The sequence below is a fragment of the Bemisia tabaci genome, chromosome 2, assembly GCF_918797505.1.
Source record: "Bemisia tabaci chromosome 2, PGI_BMITA_v3".
Lineage (NCBI taxonomy): Eukaryota > Metazoa > Arthropoda > Insecta > Hemiptera > Aleyrodidae > Bemisia > Bemisia tabaci.
The window spans coordinates 21,232,425-21,244,524 of record NC_092794.1 but is presented as its reverse complement, the minus strand read 5'-3'; the positions used below and the strand labels follow the sequence as shown (position 1 = coordinate 21,244,524).

The following is a 12,100-nucleotide window of genomic DNA, read 5'->3' as shown; positions in this document are numbered from 1 at the left end:
CGGTAAATGTACGGACTACCAAAAAACCGCCTCCTCCACTTTCCAAAAAGGCAAGCCGAAGGAAAAACACTGCCGCTTGCTCTTGTGGCAAGGGTTTTTTTTCTCTTTTTCTCTTGGAAAACATGATGAAAATCCAGGAGGAGTATAGTGAATACACCGTTCTCAAAAATCCGTCAATCATTCAATTTTTGATTAACAGAGCTCCATGTAGTTCCATTATAAAGGTACCTAGGAGAACTTTAAGACCACGCATACCGCATCTTAGAAGCTACTGTAGTTTGATCCAAAAATGAATACGGTCAACATACTTTTTGGACACCCTATGTATGTAAAACTCGCCGTCGCATGCTTTGAAAGTGTTGATGAATCATCCCTAGTAGCAGAACCATAGAAGGAAAAGATAAATATTATGTACGAAAGTTAATTTTTTTTATATAATGCATGCATTCAAAAGTGTTATAAGTGAACATTTTTATGTAACAATTATATAAAAAAATGTCATAATTTTCGTAAGCTTTTCGCAAACATACTAAAATTTCTTCTAATTCGCGAAAAGCTCACGAAAATGGTGACCTATTTTTTTTTATATAATAGTTACATAAAAATGTTCACTTTTAACACTTTCGTATGCATGCCTTACATAAAAAAATAAAACATTTGTGTATAAAAAAAAGGACCTTATCTAGCTTTTATCATTTTTCATATATTACGGTCAGGTCTGAACTTTGATTTTTTTTACATAACCGTTACATGTTTTTTATATAAAACGATCATTTAGGTAACAGGTATGTTTTTTTATAATTTTTTTAGAAAAACAAAAATTTGTTCTGCTACTAGGGATTTCGTGGTACCTGGTGGTGTGCAGTGCTCCCATTCCATGTTCCTCAAAAGCTCCGGGATTCGGAACTTTTTTGTTCCAATTTCTCCAACTCCATGACCGCCAAAATTTCTGGGATTCCTTTTAGATTTGTTCAAAAGTTCCGAGAAAGATCCGGAAAATGCAAAAGATCCGGAACATTTCGGGAATTTCTAAAGTTCCGGGAAAAATTCAGGAAAATCTAAAAAATTCCGCAAGTCGGTACCAGCTTCGGCAAATGGGAGCACTAGTGGTATTCGTTGGCACCTATGCCAATGCCTACCACCAGGTATAGAAAGATCCGGAAAATGCAAAAGATCCGGAACATTTCGGGAATTTCTAAAGTTCCGGGAAAAATTCAGGAAAATCTAAAAAATTCCGCAATTCGGTACCAGTTTCGGGGAACGGGAGCACTAGTGGTATTCGTTGGCACCTATGCCAACGCTTACCACCAGGTATAGTATCCTGCACATCCCTTTCACGCGTCCGCTCAAAGATTGCTCCATGATTAATTAATTAATGATTGCTCATCTGTTACAGGCAACCGACAGCGAGGAATCCCGGCCGCGCTGCCTCCATGCGATACCACGCCGAGCGAGGCCCGGTCGGAATCACCACGAGCACTGAACTCTCATTAGCTAATGCGCCCCGGAAAATATTTTAATGGAATATCCCCGCTACGTCTGTGTCCTCGCCAAATTATCAGTCAAGGTACACCTCAAAAAAATGTTCTCCGTCTCCAGCTCGCCCGACTGCGGCAGCGAAGACAGCACCACGAAGCTGCTCCACAAATGCGGATCCGCCAACGACCCCCTCGAGGAGCAGTTCACCCTCCACTTCGAGTTCTGCAAGCCCAAGTCGCACAAGAAGAACGACGCACCCGAGGAGCTAGCGAGGAGCATTCTCAGCCGCGGAGATGCCACGACCCTTCTGCCAAGCAGCGCTACAGCTTCGAGGAAGCGCAACGGCTCAGCGGGCCGCTCAAGCAGTCCTCGCCTCCGATCATCTCGACGAGGAGTCCGCCCAACTCGATCAAAAGAAAGAAGAGCACCGTGAGGAAGACCCGGGACCTGAGCCACTACAACTCTGTCCCACCGATCGAGAGCGAGGCGAGGCTCAAGGGCAAATCCAAGCTGGCGAGATCCTGCTCCCACTCCTACATCCCCCTCAAAAGCTCCGGCTCGGTGTCTTCGGCGTCGACGATCTTCTCCCACGCCAGCAGCCCGATCACCAAGACGAAGAGCAACGACAAGATCGAGAACCTGAGCGAGGAGGACGACTTCGAGTGCGGGTTCCGGCAGAACTCGGTCAGCTCCGTGAGCCTCCGCAAGAGCCCCAACACCCCTTCGTCCAGCTCGAGCACGGTCTTCAAGTTCCCGCCTTTGCTGCCGAGCCCCAACAGCCGGAGCAAGAGCCGTCGCTTCTCGTTCTCGTCTTCGCCTAGGAGCCCGGTGGCCCCGAGGTCCCCGGAGGCTCGAGGGTCGTCGTCTTTCGGCTTCGAGTCCCTTCCGCGGAGCCCGTCCAAGGTCAATTCGAGCTACCCCTCGTCCGAGTTCTCGTGCGGGGTCGACGCCTGCGGGTGCTCGACGACCGACCTGACGGACGTCTTGGAGGAGAGCGCGGCGTCCGTTTCGCGTCCGTCATCCCCGGTTTCGCCGCGGCCGCGATCCCGCGTGGGGAGTGTCAAGAGCGGTCTGGCTTATCTCGCGTCCCGGCGGGAGAGCAGGGATTCGCAGGCCTCGGAGTACTGCGACGAGGAGCTCGCCCCGCTGAACTTCGCCAACACCGCCCGCAGCAGGCAACGTAGGACGTCCAACTTCCTCGAGCTTCCAGGTAAACATTCGACTGCGGATTCTATTTTTAAGAGCGTATTGTTGTAACGAGGTAGGCGCGTGGTGCCCACCCGCGGCCGAGATTCCGAGATTCGCGGCACCAGTTGCGGAGATAATGAGCAGAAAAATGCGCGAGATACATTGACAGTGTACACTGAAAAAAAAAAATATCGGTGTATTTACTAAGAAAAGGGTAAAATTACCAAGAATTCAGGGTTCTATTTGATCCCAGTTTTTTCTTGGTAAAATTACCATTTATGGAATTGGTAATTTTACCGAGAAATCTCGGTAAAATTATCGACTTTCTCGGTAATTTTACTGGACCCCGGTAAAAACGCCAATATTTTTTATCGACTGTGGTAGAATTACCGAGATAAAATGGCAAAGTTACCGGGAATTGATTACCAATAAAAGTGGTATTCTTACCTGAAAAATACAGTAAAAATACCGGTTTTTAGGTAAGCTTACCAGTCTGTCTTGGTAAAATTACCAATAATTGGTAAAAAAAGTGAGATGGTAAAGGTACCAACGGACCTTGGTAAAAACGCCGAGATTTTTTTTTCAGTGTAAGTCCTCAATCACATAACTCGGTTTGCGACGTCGCAGACTTCCCATCATACTTTATTTTTTAAACGAAAAACCACTCGACGGCAATCCTTTAAAACTGCCGTGATTTTTCTTCTCTGTGTGAAGAAAATTATGCAAAAACTTCAAGGAATGATGTCGGTTTGTTCTCCTTTAAAAAAATAACGTAGAGGCGAAGATTTTCAGACACCGCAAACGAGTTATGTGATTGCCGACTTACACCGTCGACGTGTATGATTTACACCGGAAATTTGATAAGAAAAAACGAGGATGTTGAGCCCCGATCAGATGGTCAGCTGATCATGTTGATCAGCTGGTTCAGGGTGTTCCAAATCCAGAAGTTTTCCCAAGTATACAGCATTTTTCAAAGGAAGAATCGCAATATTTTGAAGTTAAGTTGCCATTTTTAGGCGATTAAATCGATGGGATTATTAAAATTTGAGCGATTATCCTCGGTCTTGTCGCAATTTTATCTTTATAAAATCGCGTTCAATAAAATCGAAATTTTATCTTCATTTATCGCGATTTTTTGTTCGACAATGTTGCGATCCATCGTCGTCCACAAAATTGTGATTTTATTGCATTTTATTTTTACGATGAAATTTCAATATATCGCAGTTTTTAATCGATAATATAAAATCGCGGTACATTCTCCGATCAAATCACAACTTATCATGATCACCGTTACTAGTGATAAGCCTTAAATGGATGCTGGTAAAGCAGTGTTACAGTTGCATGGAATGAACCGAGGCACTTGGTCGCAGCATTCTTTTCTGGTAGTGAATATACGGTTGTGGGTCCCAAATAATTTATAATTTGTAATTGTTGCGTTTGTGAAAAGTAGAGAGTGCAGATTAGTTTGAAGGGTTTTCTAAGTTAATCCCGTGAATCAAGTGCACTGTCTACCTTCCAAAAATGCAACAATCAAAAATTACTGATCTAAACTCATTGGCTGCTTCCTTGCTTGCTCTCGAAGCATTCCTGCGAAAGCAATAATTTTCAAATTTCAAAATGAATTTTTGGCTTTTAAAACGCCCGGAGCCCGACCTCTTTTGTCGGGAATCGATTCTAAAGCGCTTCAATAGAGAGTTTTAACCCACAAAGTTCTTTCAAGGTACCATTTTCACCCAATTTATGTAGGTCAAAAACGTGGTCAAACTAATAATTTTTCCCTCTCTAACCTTGTAACGATTTTCATGCACAAGTTTGAGGAAATGGAGGTAACAAAAGAGGCCTCCTCCGACGCTTCAATGGATAATTTTTTATTTTTACTGAAAAAATTAAAGTCTTAGCAGTTTATCTTCGCCCGGTAGTATTTTTAGCTCTATTTTCCGATATTTTACATTTGGCGTGATGCGGCTCCAGAGTTTTTTTTTAGTGGTTTATGTTCCCTGCTAAAAATTGGCGATACGTAGCTGCGTCTCAAAATACCATGGGAGTTCTTATAGCCGACTAAAGAAGGCTATCGAAAATCATATAGCTGGCTGTAGAAAGCGGAGCAAATCATATAGCCGGGCTATACGAAGCTATAAAAAAGTATACAGTCGAGCTATAGTTCCTATCGCCGGGCTTTAAACTTTATCGCCATTGGCTATAAAAGGCTATAAGAAATAGTGTAGAAATCTGTGTGCTTCGGAAATCATTAAGTTTGATACGGAAGTACCTTAATATTATTACAAAACACACATTATATTTTCCTTTAAAACATATTTTATTTCATCAATTAAAATGAGATGGTCCATACAGAGTGTGCAAACATTTCAAAATCATGAGTTGAAAAACGCTGACTCCGCGAGATTAAATATTAGAGCCTAACAAAGCGGAGCGGCGACGCATCGGTGCCTACAAACCTAACAGGGATACTTCACGCATTGCGCGGCGACGCACTGGCGCCTGCAAACCTAACAGGGATACTTCACGCATTGCGCAATGCGCGTTTCGCGCTCTCTGCCCGCCCGCCGCGCCGTAGCGTGCCGCACGACGTCTGAAGCAACTATTTCACACCAGAGGTATTGCACAGTATCATAAGAAATTTAAGGCACTCCAACATATTAAGAATGACAGGCATCCTTCAAAAGTACGGAGCTTTCCTCGCAAAATAAATCAAGATACTACGGCACAAAAAGAAAGCGGTAGTCCAAAAACTAACGAAGTCCTAGTATCCGTATTTAGTAACGTTTAGTATAAACTTTATCGTCTGGCTGTTGCTTAGACGCCATCGGCTATAAAAGGCTATAAGAAATTGTACAGCCGGCTACAGAAGCTATTGGAAATCTTACAGCCGGCTTTAGGTCTATAGTATTTTGGAACACACATTCTACTGCCAATTTTTACCAGGGTTTTCGCTCGTTCTGTGTTGTTGGTTACACTGGTGTTTTTAACTCAACTTTTTATTTAACTTGTTCCGAAACCGTCCCAAAAGTTACCTAAGGGAGGTAATGCCTTTGAGTCGGAACATGTGAATGGTATTGAGTATGAGCCAATGTTCCGGAACAGCAAGTCCGTGTGAGAGCACTTCGGAAAGAGAGGTGTACATTCCCTTACACTTTTGCAAATCGGGGATTTCCGCACCACTTAATCGTGTTAAACGTTTCCGCCAGGGCCGGATTAGCGCTCAGGGGTCTGCGGTGCTGGCGTGTAAATGGGCCCTCACATTCTGGGTTGTATACTTTGTAAATTGAAGGCGTTTCGCATTTACAAGAAGACACAGGGTCTCGAGGCGCTCGAGCGATACATCGATTGATCTGCCATTTGAACCCATGCAAAAGGATCGATAAACAGGGTGTTCGAAACGGATACCTTAATGATCTATTCATTACCATGGCTTCAAATGGGGAAATATGAATAATCGATCACTCACATCACGCAACTGATTGTAACTTTGGTCCCAAGAGATCAAAAAATACTGATTTAAGAGACTTGGATCCCCTGTGAAAAGAGTTTTAGTCTTTGAAGGGCTAACTTTCAGATTTTCTCGACTAACATACATGTATTTTTCGCAGACGATGGGCATCTACTGCCCCATAAGCCTCCAAAAGCCGCCAAAAATCGAGATACGTGGTTGCGAACTTTCATCGTCGGTTTGTCTTAGAAACCCGATTAAATACTCAGATCAGAGCCCAAGAGTTCATAGACCTAGCCGAATGCCCACAAAATTCTTATCTTACAGTCTCATCGGAATTCCAGTCTCAGGTTTTCTAGAGGTCAATAGGTAGCCCTGAACCCTGAATTTTAAGGGCCCCATAACCCCCGAAACTTCAATTTCAGGACCTCCTTCATCCTCAAAAATCTCCAAGATTCCGAGGGCCCCCAAAAGATTTGATCCGACCACCCGCAGAGGAAAAAAAAATTGAAAATAATGTTAGAGAGGAAAATCGTTCTAGGGGCCCTGTGGGGCTGAGAACCTAGGGTGCTGCTCGGCTGATCCGGCCCAACGGATCGATTGTTGAAACTTATAGACAAAGCTATAGACAAAGACGACAAAAGGAATGTGTAGGGATCCTATTGGTGGAGGCAGGTGGTGGCAATGGACATAGGAGGTAGATAATAGACTAACTAATGGCAACCCACTGAAGACCCGACAATTAGTCCATCATTTTCTTCCTTAGTCTATAAGGACCAACCATGGCAACCAATAGGATCGCTCCATACTTCCTATATCTTCTTTGTCTATCGCTTTTTCCATCAGTTTCAATAATCGGCCCGCGGCGGGTCGATTGTTGAATCGTTCTCGAATGAACTCGATCGATAAAGCCCTATCTTGGCAATGCTTTTTATCGATCAAGCTTTTCGATAGCGATTCAACAACCGACCCGCTGGCTATGTGTTAGGCATTTTATCTCGCGAGCAGGACCTGTTTTGACGGACTGTCGATCGATAGATTGCCAATATAATATGTAGGTGGAATCACTGATATATGATGTAATCCAAATTTAACCTTACAATATTATGCCAATCTATCGTAACCCAACATAAACCGGCAATATGAGATTTTTTCGAGCCTTCCCATGTAACATTTTTTGACGAAAAAATTGCGATATTTTGAAATTAAATCCCGATTTTTTTTTTACGATTTTTTGGGGATAAAATCGTCAGGATTATCAGCATCTGAGCGACTATTATCGATCTTGTCGCAAAATCGGAATTAACTTTCAATTTATCATGATTATTTGTTCGATAATATTGCGATAAATCATCGTCGATAAAATCGCGATTTTATTGCAAACTAATGTGATGAAATCGCAATTTTTTATCCGATAATGTTGCGATGAATTGACGGCTATAAAATCGCGATACATTTTCTGATTAAATAGCAACTTATCGCGATCACTGCCTCCCAAGTGGCACAGTGCAACGAAAAAATTGAAATTTAATTGCACTTTGATCTCAATAAAATTGTAATTTTTTTACCATTAAATTGCAATTTATTTAGCCGATTTTAAACTATCAACACAATGAGTTCCATGTGTCAGAAAGATATAGGCAAGACGCAATGCAATGAAAGATTGCACTTATTCCAATTTTATTGCAATACGTTTCAATAAATGGGGCCCCTTCAAATAGGAGCTAGGCAACATACACAACACTCAGTGGAATTAGAATATCTTAGCATTGTAATTGCTACTTATTGCAATCTGTGCTACTTGGGGTTTGGCTCCCAACTCTGTTGCGGTTGAAGAATTCAATGCGCGCTCTCGTAAGTTCCTTTACACAAACAGACATCGAACAACTCGTCATATATAGGTACAGTCGATCCCAAAGAAATGAAATCGAGGCAGAGGTAGTGAAGAAGGCTCGTGAGAAATAAAAGAATGAGCTCAGCTGATTCAAGTAGGGAAGGATTCCACCAACGACGACGAAATTAGAATTGAGAGGAAAAGTGGGACCTGTTGAGCTGCAGAGCGTTGCGCCACAGGTGGTAAACCGATCGATAATTTCGTTTCGCTCGCTGCGTTTCAAGTAGTTATTATGTTAGCTAGGCTCAACGCCGTGCCGCGCTGCCGACTGCCGTATGCTGTGCTGCTGTTGTAGATTCAAGGCGCTCCTTTCAATTTACATCAATAAACGGAGGCATAAAATCTCACACTTTCACAAGCTAAGAGGATTTTTCCCGCGAAAAGATCCGACTGCGAATACTAAGGGTTAGATCCGGAAAACATCATGCGAGTATTGCGCCTTCATAGCGAATAAGAATTTGGATATCAACGTATCTATGTCGCAGGCAAATTGTAAAATCAGGCATTTTGTCAAATGCCTAGGCAAATAGTCAAATATTCTAACTTGGATTGAAATTCTGATGCATTTCCCAATTTTAGACAAAATAATTCATTGCTCCTGCAAGAAAAAATTCTTAGTAAAAATTGGCATCATACAATAGTATTTAAAACGGTTTTTAGCTCCTGAACAGACACTTATCTTGAAATTTTCAACATGTCATAAAATACTAGAATTTTTAGAATTTCAACATTTAAAAATATGAGAAGCGATTGCAGGGGAAGAGCCGAAAAGAGTTCGCAGGTATTTGATGAGTTATTTTTCCAAAAATAGTAAAAATCGTGAGCTCTTTGCCATGAATTCACAAAATTTTGTAGACCGTTAAAATTTAACTACCTGCCTAGGCATTTGACAAAATGCCTGATTTCACTATTTGCCTGCGAAATAAATCTACATTACACATTTTATTTTATACGGAACAGATTGCGGTTTGACGCATGTCGTTTTAGACAGAGCGTTATTGATTTGGCCGACGTGCGTTCAAATGAAATCGATATTAACAAAAGAGAGACTATCACTCACTTCCTCACCAGGGTCGGATTTAAGATTTTTCGGCCCATAGGTGAAGTGTGTGGTGCGACCACCCCCCCCCCCCCCCCGGTGCATCTCCTGGAGGAGAAGGATCTAATGGAGAAGATCCCGGCAGAGGGAAGTCCAGAAGGTCTCCCGCGATATAAATTCAAAATTTTAATCCATCGAAAACGCAATGGAGATGTTGCATGTGTGAGGAATTTGCGATTTGACTGTTGATTCTTATGTAAAAGTTCGCGAGAAACACGATGGTGCAGTGCACATTAGCAGTGATGCCGTGTTTTCAGTTTTGGAGTCCCCAAATAAAGTGGCAGCCCTGTCAATGTATTTGCTCCCTATCTTTGCATGGAGAGTTAGTCTTGATGTAGACGTGAACTCTCAGGGTAGGGTGGGATATCCCCTCCATTTTGGCCTCAACTTGAGAGCTTTTTTTGAGCTTGGGAGTTGATTTCAGAGAAAACCAGTGGCACCATCGTGTTTCTCGCGAACTTTTACACAAGAATCAATAGTCAAATCGCAAATTCCTCACACATGCAACATCTCCATTGGAGGCGTTTTTGGGAATGATTGTGAGGGGAATAGAAGGGAAGAGGGACTGCTGTAGACTTAGCTATCAGCTTATGAGAAACAAGGAAAAGTACTGTGGTTGAAAAAAATTAAAAAGCTAATAAGAAGGGGGAAAAACTTTGTGGTGAGGGTCCCTAGGCGCGCGCCTAGTGCGCCTCTATGGTAAATGACCGGAAATTGGTCTCGCGGATGACGTGATCAGATTCTGGAAACCGGGAATGATTGGCCAGACGGATGTCACGGGCCGTTGCCGTTTTTTTCAGCATTCTGGATGTTGACTGGATATATGTGACGGCCGGAAGCCCGCAACGGAAATCGATCTTACAGATGACGCGATCGTATATTAGAAACCAGGAATCGGTGTTATGAATAACGCGATCGGATTCTGGAAACCGGATTTTGGCCGGATCGATGCCGCTGACGGATAAATATCCTGATGGATACCTACCGGATATTGAACGGGAAAATACCATGCCGTGGCCAGATACCATGAAACCGGATACTGGTTGGGTAGATACCTCGGTCGTTCATAGGATTTTGCTAGCGGGCTGATCATTGAAATTGATAGGCAAAGCTATAGACAAGGGAGACAAGCTGAAGATAAAGCGATCCTATTGGCGGAAGCGGGTGGTTGCAATGAACAAAGTAGGCAAATAATAGACTAACTAATGGCAAGTCACGCGAGACCCTCTAGTTAGTCCATAGTTTTCGCCCTTCGTCCATAACAACCACCCGTTTCAACCAATAGGATCGCTCCATGTTCCCTGCGTCTCTACATCTAGCACTTTGTCTATCAATTCCAAGAATCAGCCCGCAGAGAGTAGAAGAGGGTATCCAGCCAGGCATTAGCACTAGTCAGCGGCTCATAGGTCTCTGAATGAAATGCTTGCATACCACACCAGGGCCGGATTTAGGGGGTGGCCACATGGGCCGCGGCCACGGCGGCAAATTTTGCAATTTTTTTAAATGTAGCTTTAAAGAAAAATCGGATTCAGAAAACAACTTGCAAACGAGAAAAGGTGACAAAATCTTTCATTTTCTGAGAGTATATCTCTAATTGTGTCGTCTTTCTGTGATACAATAGACAGCACCTTTAATTAGTCGTGTTAATACTAAGAGAGAAACCGAACACGGAATTTGGCCTGGAACGGCGCGGCGCAGAGAGCAATGATGACGAGAACTTGAGATGAAAAGGAGAAATCCTCGGCGCGGCGGTCAGCATGTAACACGTATCAGCGCCTACAAGACTGCGTGAATACTTCACGCATTGCGTCAAACACAGTGCGGTCAGCGCGGCGAGGCGGCGGAAGTTAAAATTACTAAACCGCATTTATGTTCGTTCTTTCATAATTGTTTCGTTTATTTCTTATAAATGGAAGGCCTTGTCCACACAGAGATAGGTTTATAGAACTTAACTTTCGCGCAAAGTTCCGTGAACTTTTGCTAGTAGTGTTGATAGGACACTTGCAAAAAAATGTGTCCAACACGAGTAAACACGTCTTATGCACCCTTCCCACTCCGGCACGTTCACTTGATGGTTTTTATTGATGTTTCGAAACGAATGAGAAGGGGGCGGCAAAATACAGGCGGCCCATGGGCGGCAAGTGAGTAAATCCGGCCCTGTACCACATCAGGGGTTCGCGATTTAGGTGATCTCCATGGAAATTAGTATTGGTTATCACTGATGAAGCACCCGAAACCGGTGTAGATAAGTCATTTATGTAAGTGGAAGTTATAAGTTCAAATTGAATTTTTTCTGTTTATGAAAATTGGACGGATTTAACCGGGCTCATCCGGCCGATTATTCAAATTGATCGACAAAGCCATAGACAAAGACGCCATTGTGAGAATAGAGCGATCCTATTGGTGGAAGCGTGTGGTTGCAATGGACAAAGGAGGTAAGTAATAGACTAATTAATGGCAACCAACGAGAGACCATCTAGTTAGTCCATCATTTTCCCCCTTATCAGTCCAAAACAACCATTCGTCTCAACCAATAGGATCGCTCCATGTTCCCTGTGTCCTCTTAGTCTGTCAATTTTAATAATCAGCCGCAGACCACAAAAAACGCCGTCGAATTTCCTCATATGTTTTATTTTTTCAACAGAAAACTTGTCCACATTTTATATTGAAATTTTGCTAGTTTCTTCTTCTTAATCTAGAGAAAACCTCGCAGAAAGTTTCAAGGCGTCATGTTCGGTTCGCGGTTGACAAAGTAAAACTGAAGAGGAAATTAAGCACTTTTAATTAGGCTGATTTCTTTAGGTCCGTCCAATTTACTTTCGGAGATCCTTCATTTGCTTGCGAGTAACGAGGAAAGAAGGAAAGTTGAGATTTTTCATCAAGCATTCTCAGTTTGTTTCTTAGTATTATCTCATTCCAACTAGAACACAAATAAATGCAAATGGACGTATTTCCGCCAAACGGAAGTATGTGCATTATGGCGTGAGCCCTG

At 42.9% G+C, this 12,100-nt stretch overlaps 1 protein-coding gene across 2 annotated transcripts in view; it reads left to right on the top strand.

Moving 5' to 3' along the window:
• LOC109043549 (uncharacterized) overlaps positions 1 to 12,100 on the top strand; it is a 54,418-nt gene that overhangs the window by 13,685 nt on the left and 28,633 nt on the right. For both annotated transcript variants that reach the window (XM_072296905.1, XM_072296904.1), the window contains exon 2: positions 1,397 to 2,689. In XM_072296905.1, coding sequence (XP_072153006.1) covers positions 1,498 to 2,689 — 1,192 coding nt within the window. In that variant the 5' untranslated portion in view covers positions 1,397 to 1,497. The remainder of the gene's footprint in view (positions 1 to 1,396; positions 2,690 to 12,100) is intronic.